This window comes from Manis javanica, chromosome 2, assembly GCF_040802235.1.
Source record: "Manis javanica isolate MJ-LG chromosome 2, MJ_LKY, whole genome shotgun sequence".
Taxonomy (NCBI): Eukaryota; Metazoa; Chordata; class Mammalia; order Pholidota; family Manidae; genus Manis; species Manis javanica.
In genome coordinates, this window is record NC_133157.1 from 48479413 (window position 1) to 48498529 (window position 19117).

A 19117-nucleotide genomic window follows, 5' to 3' on the forward strand; every position below is an offset into this window, starting at 1 on the left:
ACCACAGAGAAAATACTTGCGAATCATATATATCTGATAAAGCACTTGTACCCATGATATATAAAAAGCTCTTAAAACTCAATAATAGAAAGGCAAGTACCTACAAGCATCTTTAAGATTGACAAAAGATTTGAATAGGTATTTCACCAAAGAAGATAATGCAAGTGGCTAATAAGCACAAGAAAAGATGTTCATCAACATCATTATTCATTAGAGAGGTGCAAATCAAAACCACAGTGAGATACTTCTTCACTAGAATGAAAGAATATAATCAAAAAGACAGATAGTAGCACGTTAGGATGTGTAGAAAATGGAACCCTTATATATTTTGATAAGAATGTAAAACAGTACAGCCACTTTGGAAAAGTTTGGCATTTCCACAAATTGTTAGTCATAGAGTTACAATATGGTCCAGTGATTCCACTACCTATATACTCAAGAGAAGTGAAAACATCTACAAAAAATGTATACACAAACATTCACAGTAATATTGTCTCTAACTGCCAAAAAGTAGAAACCCAAACGTCTATCATCTGTTGAATAAGTCAACAAACTGTGGTGTATCCACACAAAGGAATATTATTCCACAATAAAAAGGAATGAAGTATTGATATATGTTCATGTATGACCCTCTGAAATATTAAGCTAGTGAAAAAAGACAGTCACAGAATGACCACATGTATGACTCCATTTATATGAAATGTGACAAATACGTAATGGTTGCCAGACTGCTAATGGGTACAGAATTTCTTCTTGGGATGATGAAAAAGTTCTAAATTTAAGTTATGGTGAGTGTTACACAACTCTATAAAAACTGATGGACTACACCCTTTAAAGATGTGAATTTTGTAGTATGTGAATTGTATCGCAATAAAGCAGTTTAAAAACAAACGTGAGATACCAATTCACAACCACTAGGGCAGCTATAATAAAAAACACAGACATGTCTTGATGAGGATGTGGAGGAACAGGACTGCACACATTTATCAAAACTTGCAGAACTACACACTTTTTAATTTTTTAAGGTATCATTTGTAAACAATCTTATGAAGGTTTCACATGAACAACATTGTGGTTACAACATTCACCCATATTTTCAAGTCCCCCACACACAGGCCATTGCAGTTACTGTCCATCAGCATAGTAAGATGGTACAGTCACTGCTTGCCTTCTCTGTCCTATACTGCCTTCCCTGTGACCCCCCTATATTACGTGTGTACACTTTTTTAAAGAGTAAATTTTACTGAATGTAAAATTTCACTTTACTGTATGTAAATTACACCTTAATTTTTTAAAAAAGAAAGAACAAACATATGGCATCACTAAAATAATCCACTGGAAATGTTGGGTAATATACCCACTATTATTCCTACAAGATAACTATATTAGGAATAATACAAAGTATTTTATTGACATACGACTTCAGGTGACTTCCTGGCTATTTCCAAAAATTGTTGGCTCCCTGAAGAAGTTCTCTTTGCCCCAAAGTCATAATTTTCCACATTCATTAACAGATATTTATTTCCAATTCCTAGCAGACATTACTGTAGAAGATGGGCTGCTTCTCAGCCTCCAAATTTCCAGACCAATGGAACTGTGTACCATTTATAACATATAATGGCTTTTCCTGATAATTTTTTATTCTTTCATGTATTGATTTTTTTTAAGTGGTGGGTTGTTTTGTTTTCTCTCACTGAGATATGTTGCTTCCTATTTCTCTTTAGCTGTCCTAGAAAACATCATCCTAAACTACAGACTCACATTTTTTTCTTTTCCTTTTAACAATCATCTTATTTCTGCAATCTTGTTCCCTTTTCATTCTCTTGTAGAAAAGTACAAACAATGACTAGAACAATAATAATTGCAAAAGGCCCAGAAATATAAAGTGCATAAAGAGAAGCCTTACTTTCTAATAACAGATGAGAGTCTCTCTTTTCTCCTATAGAAATGTTTTTCTCTTTCAAAATATCCGGACAGCTGACCAACACAGATTCTGTTATAAGAAGTCTCACTCTGATTATATTTGTATTTTCAAACTATAAAAGCTATAAAGCTAACAAGTATGCCATTTAAAACTCAACTGTTTTGTTATCCACAATTATACCAATAGTAGCTATTTGATACAGTGATTTGGCTGCTATTTAGCCAGAAATAAATGCCTTTTTATATCAAATACTTCATGCATATTTTCCCTTAGTTTTGGGGGTTTTATTGTTTTTGCATTATGAATTTTTATCTTAGTAAATTTCTTAAATGATGAAAACCTATGGTTAAAATCTATCCCACATTTAATATGAGAAGTTAATTCTGAGAGTCACATACAACCTTATGCCTCTTCTAGCCAATATGCCATTTTTGAAGTCCTGCTTAAACCAAGGAACTGCATTTGGAATATTAGGGGCAGCTCTGGATTTGGATTAATTCCATTAGGAAATAAAGGGATTCCCCAGGAAACTGATGTCCTTTCTAGCTCTGAGCTTCTCTGATGCTCTGCAGTTTGATCAGAGTGCCGTCCCATCCTTGCACCCCTCATCTTGCCTCTGACTCACCAAAAATCAACTTTGGCAAAATGTACTCAAAATGAGTTTATGAAGACTAGTTCTCATGCAGTGAAAGTGTCTCTAGAAGCCATGCAGATTCACCAGGATTTGTGAAAATCCTTCTTTATTCAAGTGATTTCTCACATTCTGGAATGACAGTACCAAAGGAGTCTCTGCACCCTGCTAAGTTGGAGGTGGAAGGAAGTAGCATCTGAGTTCTCATAGCTGATATTTATTGAATATTTATTTTTGCCTGACACTGTGCTACTTGCTTGATATGCACCATCACATATAATCATAACAGCTCTGAGGGTAGATATTATTATCCCCATTTTACAGATGAGAAAAACCAAGACTCAGGGACATTGGCTACCATGCACCAGGAAGAGCCAGGCTAGGAGTTGGACCGAGGGCTCTCTGTGTCACTAGCCAGAACCCTTAACCACCATACCACCCTCTTTAATTTCTCCATTTTTTGTTCTATAATAGCATTCAAATACCAAATATAAATGGCTTTTTAAATCACCACTGCTTTAGAACTCCAAGAATTTAAATTCTTAATATATTAAATAGATTGGAACTTTTTGAGGGTGATCACCATTTAGTCAGCATCTTCAGTTTTGAAAATGTTTCACTCCAAATTTAACCAAAAAAATAAATAAATCATCAAGGACAGTTTTGTTCAAATAGGGCACTCCTGTGAAAACTTGTATTTAACTTTTTCTAGAAGAATTAGCAAAAAACATTTAGTTAAGTCACCTAGGTACACAGATTGATTTGTTTATTCAACAAATGGGTATTGAGAGCCTACCGGGTAGGAGGCTATGCTCTGCATATTAGGGAGACCACAGTGATGAGGGCAGGGGTCTTGCCTCCATGGGGCTTACTTTCTGAGGGGGAGTAATCAGTCTGTGCTCCACAGGGGCAGGATAGACTATCCAGGCTCTAGGGCAGGCATGATGACCATCAGAATAAAAAACTAAAATAAACAAAATTAAGCTGGTAAGAACCATGCTATTAACAGTAAGTCCAAGAAAAGGCATTTATAAGTTAGAAATGAGTTTATTCTAGTCCCTAAAAATCTTTATTTTTACCTGCTACTTTAAATGCCCTTTAAATTTTTCAAAAACTGATGGATGTCATCAGGTGGGCTGTTGGAAACTAAATTGGAAACCTTGTCCTACAGGTTTTCAGAATTGCGGTTCACCAACTCCAGGAAAAAGGAAAACAAAACAAAAAAAAGGCTCCATAAAGCTTTTAAAAGTCCCAAGAAGACAAAAATGTTGCTCAGGAGAATGGAGGAGCTTCATTTTAGGCTAGACCAACTGTTCAATACAATTCATCAGTCTTAAAACCAAAAGACCGAAGGAAAATATACTAACTGCTCCCCATTGCTTTTCAGTAATAATGTACTGTTTACAAAAGGCTTTTCCACAGATTATCATTCAGTCTTCCCTGCCACCTTGTAAGACAGTTATTATCATCCCCACTTTAAGAATAAGAAAGCAAGGATCAAAGACGTACAACTGGTTCAATTAGCGCTAGGTCAAGACTTAACAAATGCCAGAGCCAGACCTTGGACCTCTGACCTTAACTGATTGTTTCTCCACGGCTGCCTTGCTGATTTACCTCCCTGTATTACCAAACCCCAAAATCAGTTTCCTATGGAAATGGTAGAGTCGGAAAGCATCTACAAGTGGGTTACAGACATTAGCAGATGGCAAGGAGAAGTGGGGATATCCATCTAACCTTCGATTGTTAATCCAAGGGACAAATTAGCTTCAGGGTTTGGAGCCACTGGCAGACACTGGCCACTGAGGCCAGTGACCAACCAGCTTTTAAAACTCTGATCTGCTTCCCCTGCCCAGTCCTAGCAAACATCATATGAAGACTGCACTCAAGCCCTCTATAGCTCTTTTTTTTTTTGAGATTATCTGTCTATCCTCATGTGAACATTTCTGACCACTTGGGTCTGAATATCATGAAAATATAAACTCCTCTGTGGCAACAGCAGTGGTTTATTCTTCTTTAACATCTCAGCAAAGCACAGGTAGGAACTCATTAAAAGGCAGCTGTATTGAAATGTTTGTGGCTTTGACAACTTGGTGACTTGAAACATATTTTGTCCCTGTCATCACTTTTAGGTTGGAGAGACAATTGGCATCAGTGAAGAGATCATGGGTCTGACCATCTTGGCGGCTGGGACTTCCATCCCTGATCTTATCACCAGTGTCATTGTGGCCAGGAAGGGACTCGGGGACATGGCTGTCTCCAGCTCTGTTGGAAGCAACATTTTTGACATCACTGTAGGGTAAGTAGACATAGCCCTGCACAGGTGCACCCCAGCCCCTCGCTGTCTTTGTCATCCTAGAAGCTGTGAAGGTGTGATCAGCCTCTCTGAGCCTAAAACTAACCACTACCAACAGAAAGTAAAGATAAGAATACCAGTTTTGCCAACTCCATTTTTCATTTTCAGCGAACTTAATGAAGAGTGAGTTATCCCTAGACAGGTAGAAACACATTATGTGTGTACAGAGTGAATGTTGTAGTGGGAAATACTCTAAGAGAATTTCACTTATATAATGGCATTGGCTACAAATTATGAGTATTTCATATTCAGGTATGACTGAGATGCTTTGGTTGTTTCACTATTTTTTTAATTGAACTAGATTTTTTTCCATAGTCTAAGTAAAGTCCCCACCAGCCTCAGGTGAGATTTGGATTGTAAAACAGATTGGAACAAATACAGGCTCAGCAAAAATATCCCATCTCCTTTGTTAGAAAATGCTGGTAGGTTTGGTGTTATCATTCATTTATCTGTGCTGGTGAAGAGATTCTAGTTTTTGGAAGTGAGATGAGATCTTTTCTTACAGTTAAGCAAACTGGAACTCTCAATATGAATAATTTCTAAAGTGGATCAGATTGGCTGGGAATACTCTATCATTATTTCTATCATTTCATTTAACTTATTAAAAGTAAAAGTAGTCTGATAAATAACCCTGAATGGCAGCCCCGTGAGCAAGTAAGACATGAGATGTTATCCTTATGTTCTCAGAAGAACTGGGCTCTTGACACTTGAATTCGGGAACTCACCAAAATGGATCTACTTTCTCACTGAATATCATGAATATTGTTGTTTCTTATACCTTTTCATGCTTATAATATCATTTTCATTCAGTTGCCTACCATGTGCTCTGTACACACATGTTTATCCATTGAAGCCACCCAACAATCCTAAGAGATATGTATTATCATCCCCATTTTTAAGGTAAGGAAGTTGAAGGGCACAGAGCTCACAAAACTAGTAAATGAGATAGCTGGGATTTGAACAGTCTGCGCTGTCAACCACAGCACCATCTGTGCCTAAAAGCTGCTCTGCTCATCCACTGTCTGAACCACTTTTGAGTTCCAAAGGTGCCGTCTCCTGCACCTGCAGTATTTCCTTCCATTGCAAGCCACTCTCAGTCAAGAGCCCTCCCTGTTTGTCTGCTTGGAAAATTCTAACTTATCCTTCCAAATCAACTCAAACCCTGGTTTCTCTGATTCCCTTGGGTCTGACCTGGGGCCTCTTGCTCCTGTATACTCTCTGCATATCATCTCTTGTCACAGTCATGATTATCATTCTGCCCACTGGACTGTGAAGTCCCCAAGAGCAAGAACTCCCCAAAGCCTAATGCACAGTAGTGGCTTGACAAATGTTTGTAGAATGAATGCATGAATGAATGCCTTAAAGGTATATTTTAAAGAAGGCTGTCCCTAGTATAAAACAATGTTTCTCAGTTCTGATGCTGAACATTTAGAGTAGTTCTCTTAGCCAATCTCATGAAAAAGAAAAGAAAATGTTATGTAGCATAAAAAGAGAAAATCCTATAAACTGGGAAAAATTACAAGTATTCTATGAGACATATTTGTCATGTTTTTGAAAAATGAATATTCTGGGGAATTGCAAGATGCTCTTTGTTCATTGTTCTTAAATTGGACATACAGTGACCACTTAAATGAAAGTTTAAAGAAAAACCACCCCAAGTCCTCTTACCCAAAACAATATTTAACTTTTCTATGTTCTCTTCCAAATACTTCAGTTTTCTTAATGAGCATTTAGTTTTGTCCTCTTGGAGGGCTTTTATCATTTTAAAGCCATTTATGCCTGGCACAGAGCAGGCCTCTATTAGTCAATTAGTAAATCAAGCATTTTTCTAAGTTTCTTAATAGCTCTCATAATTAACATCTTACGGCTTCAGAATTTTCCAACGTGTTGCTTTTCAGTTTAGCCATTTTCCTGTGTAAGACCTACTTTTTCCAATTTTCTGCTATTATGTTTTGATGAACACATTTATGAAGCAAAACTACTCTTTTAATTATTTTTATTAGGATAAATTCCTTCAAGAAATATTAATGAATTAAGGATTATGAGCTATTTATTGGCTACTAATGTATTTTTTCCATCCGGTCTTTCCCAAGGGTTTATACTAATTTACAAAGTCACTGTCAATATATTGAGTATAAAATGTTCTTCATAGTCTTTCCAGCATTTTCTTCTTGCTCATAAGATTAAAACAGACTCATGGTAAAGGTTTAGAAAATACATATAAACCATAAATAGAAATCAGTGATGACCCACCACCTTTTTTAATTCATATATATATACATTTTGAATTACTCCTTATACTTGATCTCTGACTGTAGAATTGATAGGTCCAAAGGTATGAAAAGTGTTGTTCTTCCCCCAAAGGGTTTTTACCTATTTTACCTATTTGTAGTGGCATCAACCACAACTTCACTAGAACTGTTTGTGTGTGTGTGTTCTTCCTTAATAAGAGTACAAGTTTTTTGGTCTTTTTCCACTTCCATTTAATAAAAGTACAAGTTTTTTGGTTTTTTTGTTCTTCCCCGGGAAGTGTGGAAGAAGAGTTCCCTAGGACAAGTCCCTAACAGGAGGTTGTCATTTTCATTTGGTCACCCCTTTCTGCCATGCCCTTCCCCTGCTCTGACTCCCCAGTACTGACGGTGGGCTAACAGGGCCACCCCCTACTGCCGAGAGCTGGGATTGCACCTCGTTTCCTGAGCCAGCCCTGCAGAGCCCTTCCTCCAGACATCCTCCTCTGAAGGCAGTGCCTCTCAGTGCCTAGCCGGCAAAGCGCCCATACTGCTCGCCATGATTTCAGCTTGGCCCAGGTTAACATAGGCAGCCAAACTGGAGCCTGCATGTCCCAAGCCCCAGGAATTCAAAGATGCATACCAGGCATGGCCCTGTCTTCACAAGCACTCTCTCCAGCAGAGGAAACCAGTGTGTAAGCTCACTGCCTCTTTCATCTCATTATTTCTCTCAAGTGATTTGCTTTTCCTTTGGAGAATTTTGAGTTTCAAAAAGGCACCTCTTTCTTCCATATCCCTGAGGCTAGGCCAAAACTAAATCTCCCTTTGTCATTTGCTGTGCAGATGGGTGGCTGGGGCTGTGGTTTCCCAGCCTTAGGCTCCATGGCTTCATCTCACCCAGCCCTTGGAGGTGCAGTTGTGCATTTTCAGCCATGTTCCTTTCACACAGGGTTTTTAACCCACTTCATAGGGCACCTGGCAGTTAGATTTTCTGATGTCTTTCAGAGTCATGAACAGGAAACAAAAGATTTTATCAGATTGTTATCAAAAGGCAAAAGCAAAGGGAGAGAATGGGTATAAAAATACGTAATAAATTTTTTCAAAATCACATCACAAATGTAAGATACTGTTTCCTCAGATCATTCATAAAGACCATTTTCTAGTCAAAAGGTTTGCCCCTCTTTTCCAAAATAATATTCAGACAGTTATATTGCAAAACAGCCTCCATCATAAGCATATATTTTCACTTACTCTTAGATCATTAATTAAGTTATTGCTATTCTATCTCCATTTTCAAAAATAAAACTGGGTGAAAATGGCAAAATTATTTTCTTTTCTCCTTTTGTTTTCTGCTCCTCTCACCCCGTACAGATTCTCTAGGTCACCTGTTTAGGGGTGAGAGCAACATTTTAATCCCAAAAAGAAAAGAAAGAAAAAAATTATTTTGAATCAAATTCAGAAATCACCTACAGCAGACATGTCTTTGATCTTATTCAACTGTAGAACAAATTCTCTCTGTTCTCCCTAATTTGATCGGGAAATAGATAAAAGATTTTAAAGTTCACTTGACTTCCTTAGGTGATTTTCTGGGCCATGCCCGAGTCACAGTGGGCCTAACAAGACACCCTGCTCAGATTATGTTCCAATAAGCTTGTGTCACCGCATAGGCCTTCCGCATGTCTGACTGCACGTCTGCCCTGCCCCTCTCCCTCACAGGCTCCCACTGCCCTGGCTCCTGTATACCATCATCCACAGATTCCAGCCAGTGGCTGTCAGCAGCAACGGGCTCTTCTGCGCCATTGTCCTCCTCTTCATCATGCTGCTCTTCGTCATCCTCTCCATCGCCCTCTGCAAATGGCGGATGAACAAAGTGCTGGGCTTCATCATGTTCGGCCTTTACTTAGTGTTCCTGGTGGTCAGCGTCCTTCTAGAAAACAGAATTCTCATGTGTCCTGTGTCTATCTAGCACGATAAGCCATATCTTGAACCAACAGCATGGATGGTCCCTCTCGGCTCTGGGTTCTAGGTGCCTTGACCTCTCGAGAAGAGGCAGCTGGCACACAGCCCTGGGCCTTTCACATGTCCCTCCTTGGAAGATCCGAGGAGGGACGGAGTCACATGGGGCCGGCTCATTTCACAGGCTGCTTCCACCCTTGCCTATGAAACAGCTTCATGCAAGAGACAAAGGACCATCCATTCGGGGCTTCTCTCCATTCACCACTGACAGGTACTCCTTCCTGGTCGGAGGTACATTAATTGTAATGATGCAAACAATGATGGAGGCTATATATACATATAAGATATACATATTATAAATAGATGGATGCATTCCCGCCTGTTCCTGTATTATACCTCTCCTCCCGTACTTAGAGTCATACATACCTGTATACAAACACAGCAAAAGAAAAATTTTATATATATATAAAATCATATATATATATATATATATATATATATAAATACAAATGCATCTTTTCAGGGATAGATCTAGTATATTTATAGTACCTATTTGAAGAGGGGCATCAACCTTCAGTCTGAGCTTTACCTCTTAAATGCAAGAAGTGAACTGATAGAATCATTGCTGTGACCTTTAACCTACCTTGGACTTCCTGGGAATCCCCCCAGTAAGGTGGATGTTTTAGGGAACTAGGTTGCAGGAGGGTGGTTTGGTGGGGAGGGTGTAAGAGCCCTGAGTGGACCCTTCCAAAACATTCCCACAAGCCAAACAGAGAAGGCTATCTACCCACACCTGCTGGGGTACACTGACAAGAGACCATAGGGTCACAGGACAGAGGTAAAACCCAGACTGGGTGGATACTGGCTGCGGGCAGTGGGGAGGTGACCAGGATTGGTTTGGGGATTTTTTTTTTATTGCCCCAGCATGCAAGTAGACAATATAACTGCAAACCAAACTAGCACTCTTCTAGGACAGCAAGACTATATAAGCCGAACCTATGTTGTTCCAATGCATGTCCCATTACCATCAAAAGGAGGGGGGCAAGTTAGCTGTGATTGTCACTTAGACATATTTTGATGCTAAGGGCTCACCTATAATCAAAATGCCTTCCAAGAGAGCCTGGATATGTGATTAGACATAGCATCCAGTAGAGTTGCTCAGTGGGACTTGTCACCTAATGGGAATGGAAGGGCATAGTTCTTGAAAGCATCTGCCAGTGTGATCATCAATGGCTTCTGTGACTAAAGAAATCATTATTCCTCCAGTAGAACTGACCTGATTCTGATCAATACTGCTTGAGTTGAGGCAGCTTAGAGGTGTTTGGAAAGGCATTTGCACACTTAGTGCATTCCAGAAGGTTTCTGAGTCCTATGGCGAGTCGTGCCAGGGCCAGGATTTATTTAAAGCCTGTGCAACATCTGTGTCTCTCTCACCATCAGAGCCCCAGCTGGGACTCGTTCTAGCTCACAGAGTGTACTGAAGACTATACTCAGCAGTTTCTTTACACTGGCTCCAAGCCAATCATTCCAAGGTTAGGATTTCTGGATTTTGCTTGGCATTCATTGAATATTTTCATTTCATTCATTCAATGCCTCTAAGTTCTGTTTGACACCTTGTATGATTTCCCGGTTTTATGTCAATAGAAAACAAAACCAGCAGGGAAAGAAAACCAGGCAAACTAAATTGGTGAAAAAATATAGAGAGCTTTTTTCATTTCCCCAAATCATTCTTTCCTTAAAATCAGGTAAAAAGGTAAATAGAGGATGGCCCATTATCCTGTGCCCGTTATCTAAGCTGGCACATGCCATGTTTGGGAAAAAATACCATATGTATTCTTGATGTCGATTCCGCACGAAGAGCATACGAGCTGCCCCACGTGTGCCACTCACGACAGAAGCCCTTTTTTCATATGTGTTCTTGTACCCAGTTTATTGTGTCACTGATGGCTTGCTGTGATTTTGTCATGAGCACATACCTCCTAACACAGGGAAACAGGATGCAGAACTCACAACTGAATAAAGAGGGAGACCTTAAAGCCTCAGCTCAGTCTCAGTATTCCCCCGCAAAGCCTCACCTCACCCCACAGAGCATGGCAGTTACAGGCAGTGCCCATCGTTGCTTTTCACCTCCACGCAAGGAGCACTCTTATGTGGAGGCCCACTGGGAAAACAAGAAATCAAAATGCTTGCCACCCAGGAGGACTTGCTTTTGAGTCTCTCCAACCTTGAAAATTCAGGGCTTTCAGTTGTGTGAGAGAAACCTGCATCTTCTCTTCAAGGGCAGAGTTTTGTGCCATGGCAAGAATTTGTGCTACTTCCTTAGAGTGAAAGAGAATGAGTACGTGAACTTTTTGTTAAAAACTCTGCTTGTTTTCCCTGTGCATTACTTGAAGCACAGTGAAGTCAGTTGTTGCGTGAATACGTATCATGGACTGGTTTGTTATTTGAAGGAAGGTTTGAATAGGCCATCTTCCCTCAACCGCAGATAGACTGTGTGAAACTGGAAGGAGGAGGGTGGTGGGGGCATAGTCTTGTTCTGGGTCCAGCACTTCCCGGTGCCCCCGCCCCCAGCCCCCTCGTGCCTCCCCATTCACTCCCAGCTCTCGGTGAAGACTCATCCAGGCAGCCACAGAGCATTTCACACGCCTGGGAGCTCCACCTCCTGGGAAGTCACTGATGTGGTCATCACTGACAGTTGCATTTGAGAGGACAGCATTTCCGAGCCCAGCTCCCACTTCTGTGATGTGCATGATGCCCAACAGCAGGGTTCCCTGGCTGGTGGGGACACAGCCACCTCCTCTACCCCCCTGCCTCTGCTTGCCATGCTTTCCTCTCATTCTGTGTTGGTGAGGGTCTGTGTTGGGCTGGGGTGAATCCAGAGAGGAGTGTATAGAATTTAACAGTGGATATTTAAAAGCATTCAAATCATTAACATAAGAAAGAACTTGTCACATCATGGCTTCTTCCTAAGTAGGTCACCTCTCATGCCTTTCCGGCATGTCTGTGTACATACACATATATACACACCTCTACACTAGATTCCTACGTACACACCCAGTATCACCCACATCATCGCCCTCCGACCCAGTCACATTCAGGAGCCAAATGCAGAGGACATCAGGTCTGCTGTAGTGAAGGGAAAGGAAAGCCCTGCACACCAACAACCAAAGGGGCGGCCTCTTCCTGGCCTCATGCGGTTTGTTCGATGCACATCAACACCCAAACATACACATATGCACCTCCCCTGTCTGTTTTCCTGCCCCAGTAACATAGGTTTACAGCCTTAAGGAAACAGCCAGCCATATCCCTCATGCTGATGTAGAGGCAAGGAATACACAACAGCAGAGTACAGGGAAAAGGGTGGACCAGGATATATGATGATACCAAAAAATTCAAGAGCCAACTTCTTACTGCTCAATCTGAAACAAACGAGCTGCACCCAAATGGTTCCATTTACCCATCACAAACCAAGCAGGTCTTGCTTGCTGTCACCTCCTGTCACCCTCGGCAGCCTCAGGACAGGAGAGCAACTTGGCTCAAACCGAGAATGCCCAACTAGAACCTTCCAGACTGCATCTGGGAATGCCCATACTGAGTGCAGCTACCCTCTGCACCTGAATAGTTCCTGAAGAACTGAAGCTGGAGATTACATTGTGTTTATTTAAGCTTCCCAGGACCTAAGCCGAGCCAGGCAGAAACACAAATATGTGCAGAGACTAAGGGCTGTTCATCAGTTTGGCAGATACAGCAGAATATCTGAAAGCCTTCTGCCCAGAAGATTATTAAAAAAAGAGGCAAGGTCTGTTTCATGGTTGGGGAAAATGCTCTGTAAAGCTTCTAACAGGTGTCACCTGACAAAAGCCATTATAATTTATTTTCTAGGGAAGACATGAATCAGGTGGTTTGGAGCCCTTTCAGCAAAACACAGCTGCCTCACTGATGAGACATTTGATGATATCAATGCACATCCATTCCTAAACTGGGGAAGAGCTGGCAAACTCCCCACCATTGCTCCCAGCTCTTACACTCCTCTTAACAGGGAGAAAGGAGATGAGCTATAAAGGGCAGCCCCCCTTCCAGACCACCTTAACAGAAAGCTGACCAAGAAAATGATAACAGATAGGGCTACTGGCCAGACAGACAGCTGGAGACAGTGGTTGAATGCTCTGCCAAAATTACCGGGTTGGAACATGGCCTTGAAAACCTGAGTGCAAGCACTTCAGAAAACTTCAGTATGCTTCCCTCCTTACAACTAACCTCACACACACAATTATGAGCCATGTTCCCTTGCACCTGGACAGATTGTTACCCAATAATTTGCCATATTGTAAGTCGCAACTCTTTTCAAGAAAAGAACAAAGGGAAACTGTTCTCAGGGCAATTTCTGGAGAAACCGACTGTCCCCTGAAAGCTTGGTATAGGAGCTAATTCTCATTCTTGCTAAGCCAGATCTCACATAACCACCTGGCATAATATTTTTAAAAGGTGCGTCCTTGACTCCTATACCTCCCTCAGCAATATTGTCTTCATTAACAAGTAGGGGCTTGTCATTAAGAAAGAGTTGGTGAAAAAATAAAGAATAAGAAAAGGGAAGAAAGGAGAAATTAAATACTTAACTTTTAGTAGGATTCCTAAGAAAGTGTCACATTGATATATATCCCTATAAAGTTTAAAATAATTACAAACTTCAGGCTTTTTCTTAACCCATTACAAGAGCCTATTAGAGTCCCAGATAAAAATATTTTCCCTTCTCAAAAAGGCCTCAGGAGAGAAAGGTAACTTGCCCCTGCTCCACTATCTATTTACGTTTAGCTCCTAGCTGCTGCATCTTTGCATTTCTTTCTTAATCTCACAGCTTCATTTTCTTTGAAATATGTAGCAAACAAGAAGAGCAATAACGGCCACACTCACAGCCAGCTAAACTACTTTATTCATCATTACATCATCACAATATTTTCTTCACTTCACTAGGAGCTTTGAAACTGCATGCATTGTGGTATGTAATCAGGAAAATGTAGATGTCTGTAGAAATCACAGGTGCTTCCCCCTTAACCCCTCCCCACCCAAAACAATGTGCACACTGCTGTCTTACATGCCTTCTTCGTACACAGGGGATTGGCGTTGCTCAGAACCACCTGCATTCCACAGTGGTCTTTGATCTGACTAGTGAGACATTTCTTTAGAAAAGCAGAAGAGAGTTACAAAGGACCAATGAATCAGTCAGCCAGCTTAGTAGAGACAAAATGACCTGTAATTAGGCCTAGATAGACTACTATCTTCAAATTAGTGTGTAAATAAGCAGGAGACTGACTATATGGACCACCAGATAATCTAAGCCACAGCTCTCCCACTAAATGACTGATTGACAACCTGGAAAAGCTTAAAGCCCTTTAAAAAAAAAAACAGATAAATACCTAAGTCTTAAAGAGTGCCATGGAATTTGCATTGAGTTTGCCAAAGGTTAAATTCTGTTAAGTGAGTTTATCTAGCCTATCACCCTGATCTAAAGGACAAACCTTCTCTAAAAGAGGGGTCCTAGCACAGATGTTTCCTGGTGCCCATTTCCACCAATAATTAATATTAACAACCATCAGGATCAAAAAAGTCTCCCTCCAGGTTAACCCAAGCCCCTCAAGTTGATGACTTATCTTTTTTTCTTTTTGACAACGAAAAACTGCGTCTGAGTACCCTTCACTATTTACCCCTGACACAGCTGGAAGTCACCACTGTGTGACCCTTCCTCAGCTTATCAGTTTTCATCAAAAATATCTTTAGATTTTTATTTCTGGGTCTTTTTTCCTACCCTCTAATTAATTTTTACAGTTCTTCTCTACCAAGCTCTATGTTGTTCTTAAATTATGGGACCTTATGACTAATGATGAGGCAAGTATAAAGTCTGAACAGGGATGAATTACAGCCTCAAGCCTAATGCTTTGCTCCCTTTTAATGCACCCTCTGCTGCCCTTACCTTTTAGAAAGTCACACTTCATTGCTAATTCACATTAATTTTGTGCTTCCTATGACTTCTGTACCTTTCTTCCAAGGCCTTTATGAAGCCAGTGCATTTCTCACCTGGCCCCAGTGTATTTGAATAAGTGACCTACTACAAGAGTCTTTGCTTGATCTTGTTGAGTTGCAGTCTGTTTACTTCTAGCCCCATTTCCAGTTTTCAAGTACAGGTTGGACCCAGTGCTTACTCCGCTTCAAGGTTCTCACCATCAACCTCCCCAGTGTACTTGCATTTGGCAAGTCTAATGAGCATTTTCTCCATCTCCTCATTAAAGTGACTTAGTCAAAAATGCTAGACCCCTGCCCCCAACAATGTATAATTTGTGTAACTGATTACTTCTTGGAGGGAAATCCCTCCTAATTGCTACCAAAATGTGAACAGAATTCAGAAGCACAAGAGAAGAGGGTGACAGAAATACCCTGAGAGCGCCAGTAGGCCTTGATGCAATGAGCTCAGAGGTGTTTATCCTCTGGTGAAAAGGAGGAATACTGGGTGGGACATTATCCTGAGGCCCTGCAGTGGCCAAGTTCATGAGCTTTGTGTTTAAGGTCATAAGCCCACACTCACAAAGAGCTCAGAAAGGGAGAGACACCTCTGGAGATCATTCAGAAACCCTGGACCTGCACTTTCCTGTACTGATTTACCAGAAGGAATTTATATTTTTACTTTAAGTAGGAAATTAAGGATTCCCCTCCCATCCCATGTATTGTGGTGCATTTTGCTTGTGTGGTAGGTTGGACAGGAATTGTAAGGCTGTTGACTGGTGTCCTGGCCCTGGAAAGTAGGCTACAGTTCACCAAGAGGAGGGGAAATGCTCCTGCATTTTCACATCCTGGGTTGCATTTTCCTGTATAATGGGTCCATAACTAAGATCTTGAGACTGACAGTTCTCTAAAGCACTCTACTAACCAAAACAGAGTACTAATTTTTAAAATCATGTCACCAAAAAAGGAATAAATGAATGAAGTCTGAATCCCTGAATAAGTAATTTTAAGGATGAAATTACATGCATTCATTAAGGGTAGATAATTCCTTGCCATTTAATTAAATGAATCTCCAATTCTTCTCATCAGGATAAAACTGAAGGACAATGGATGCCTTTTGGGTTTTTTAATTTTTTAATATTGCACTTTATAGTACTTCATAAGAGACAATTGTCTTAATTAAAGCCATAAAATACCAATAATGCATATATTCAGGGCTTCTGGATATAGTCAATCAATAAGCAGTCCATGAGTCATTCCTGTTCTGAATTGTTTGTTGTAAATTGGACTTTATCTGTTCAGTTTTTATTGCATACAATTATTGTTCTGACAATCCTAATCTACTGATAAATATTAAATGTATACTTTAATAAAACTGAAAAATCCAAGAAATTACTCATTTCACAAAACCATTCTTCATTTTCAAAATAGCTTGTTATGCAGTTCATTTAAATAGCAAGTGCTGATAATATATTGAAAGTATTTCTTTTTAAATTATAGATTTGCTATTTTTCAGGAATCCACTTGTTACATTAAAGCAAGGCTCACCCATAAGGAGACTGAAGTAATTAACAAATATATATCTAGGAAATGTAATGTTTGTTTGAATGTTTATATAACATAGGATGGGTCTAAGAAGTTCCCTTATAAAAATGGCAAATAAAATTATACAATTTATCAATTTCTGATAACTAAATTATAAACCTTCCTTGGGAGGACATATAAAAGACTTCATAATTCATTTTTTTCCTGCTAAAATACACAATTTCTGACCTAGTATGATTAGACTGCTTATACACACATACACACAGATGTCCCCACAACCAAAAACTTTAACGTTTTACTGCATCACAACTCTTAATGTAATTTGAGTGAAAGCTAAGAGAAAGACTAACAGGCACCTAATAGCCTATAAATATTCACCACAACTGGATACCTAAATTATCAATATAGAGTAAAAATGTGTATTAAATTGAGGAACCCCATCAATTTCATGCTTAGATATCCATTTGCCCTCATTAGTGTGAATATTCAAAAATGCTGGACCCCTGCTCCCAACAACGTATAATTTGTGTAACTGATTGGTTCTTGGGGGGAAAGAAAGTGTCTGGATATTAGTGATGTTCTTGATGGGGACTATTTGTGGTCTGAAGAGTTTCTCGGAAGGGCAAAGACTCTCCATCTGGAAGAGGGAGCCTAGGTAGCCATACAGGCCTGTTGAACCCTTCACACAAGTCCAAGTGTGTGCCCTGCATCTAGCCTGGATGTTTATTCTGCTCCAGTTTTGAAAAAAACTCCAGAAGCAACATTTCCGTCTCCAATCAATCTGCCATCTCAAAGAACTAACAAAAAAGAGTAGCAAAGCTACTTTCCTGGTTTAATGAGATTGCTGCTACCATTAAAAGAAAGATAAATTATGCTTTTGTTTTTTGCATATTGTTAAAACAGAAAAAATATTGTCAACACTGACCCCAACACAGACTTTGCCCTAGAACACATAAACTTTTTTTTGGACAGGTTACATTAAAAATAGAAGAATGCCATTTTTGTAAAGGATCTTTTTAGGGATAGATGTCTTCTCATGCTTCCTTTGTTTGCTTCCATTTTCTAGAAGCATTTTAACCCGTATCTTTACCCTGACAAGAATCTAGTTCATGCACTTTAAAATTATTTTTTGTCATTTGTGTGTGTTCTGTTTATTATGAACAACTTTCACTGAATGATGAGATGTATGGGGATTTTGCATCAGTTTATTCTCTGTGACTATGTCTGTACATAGACTGAAAGCTATACTTATTTGTATATAGGCTGTTTAGAATAATGTGTTTCTGTCACATGGACTTCACTCTGATAGAGCGTGTTTCTTCACTGTGTTCATCTTACACTTGCCACACCTTTGTGCTTCTGCTACTGGTAATCAGCTCATAGAATATCACTTTATGTAACTAAGTCTCCTTGGTGTGAAAAATAGTAATAAAAAATGCATTGACTCAAATATCACTGTTGTTTTGTTTTTGGAATAATCCTTACCTTCAGCTAATCAGGACGCTCAGGATATCAAGAAATAGACACATAGTCATGGAAGTTTTGCTGAAATGATTCAAAAGAACAAAAAAGTAGGCAGGAGTTAGTATTCATTATAACAACCATTTAGTGAGCACTTCCTAATGTCATTTCAGCTTTTAAAATGTCATTTAAACTTTGGGCCTTCTCCTTCAGCCCATTCCACACAGATGGGCAGTTTACCCAATACAGTCTAGGTTTAAGAGGTCTTCCTCTTTTTTTGAGTGTCTCCCTGGGCAAAGCTTCTCCATTCTCTGGAGGAATTTTTGCAAGCAACAATTGTGGAAATAGCACATCCCAAAAGTCATGCATTAAATAAAAAATGTTAATGAATGGTTATTGTCATTGACCTGATAACTGGGTTTCTCTCCAGAGGAAGATTTAAGGTCCTTTCTCTGTCAACCCAGTGGATGGGCCGAAGGCACATAGCCAAGTTTAAGGAAAACTTGAAATCCAGACTCATCTCTTCTTCCAAATGAATCCCACTTCTCAGAGACAAGGATTTATGAACTCCTTTATATTTAGGAAAAGGTACAAGACATTTTGCCACTGAGTTCAACCCAATGATGTTTTAAAACTCAGAAGTTTGCCCTGATGGTATTTTGTAAATATTTGCATCAGAATATTAATGCCTATTTCATCAATGCTAATTTCAGGCAATATTCATTAGATTGATTAAAATCCTTGATCAATTATCTATAGAGAAAAATTTTCTGATTGTTTTCTGTTTTATTTCACTAAAATTTTTATGGAGATACTGCTTTTTTATAAATTTTAAAACATTCTATTCATAAGCTAAGCTTTGTTTTGATATCCATATCAAAATTTTTACCAACCATAGTTGCTATTGGAAATAGATATCAGAAATTGTCTCCATTATTTCTATTGAGCCAGTCTTTTTTATGGATATGATTTTACAGATCTAAATTTCATTAAGAAAATTTAGTGTTTCCATCAATATTTCACCC

The 19117-nt window shown here is 39.5% G+C and overlaps 1 protein-coding gene and 1 long non-coding RNA gene across 6 annotated transcripts in view; one reads left to right on the plus strand and one right to left on the minus strand.

The window, feature by feature from the left end:
• SLC24A2 (solute carrier family 24 member 2) overlaps positions 1–9398 on the plus strand; it is a 214161-nt gene extending 204763 nt beyond the window's left edge. For all 4 annotated transcript variants that reach the window (XM_037018634.2, XM_073228443.1, XM_037018633.2 and 1 more), the window contains 2 exons: positions 4685–4851; positions 8853–9398. In XM_037018634.2, the coding sequence (XP_036874529.1) occupies positions 4685–4851; positions 8853–9102 (417 nt within the window). In that variant the 3' untranslated portion in view covers positions 9103–9398. The remainder of the gene's footprint in view (positions 1–4684; positions 4852–8852) is intronic.
• The window catches only part of LOC108387904 (uncharacterized), a 222115-nt gene that overhangs the window by 172670 nt on the left and 30328 nt on the right, over positions 1–19117 (minus strand). Inside the window, exons 2-3 of one of the 2 annotated variants that reach the window (XR_005061388.2) lie at positions 18117–18176; positions 8880–9063 (exon numbers count right to left, since the gene is read on the minus strand). This is a non-coding gene — a long non-coding RNA (uncharacterized lncRNA). The remainder of the gene's footprint in view (positions 1–8879; positions 9064–18116; positions 18177–19117) is intronic. The other variant, XR_012127693.1, reaches the window with a different exon arrangement.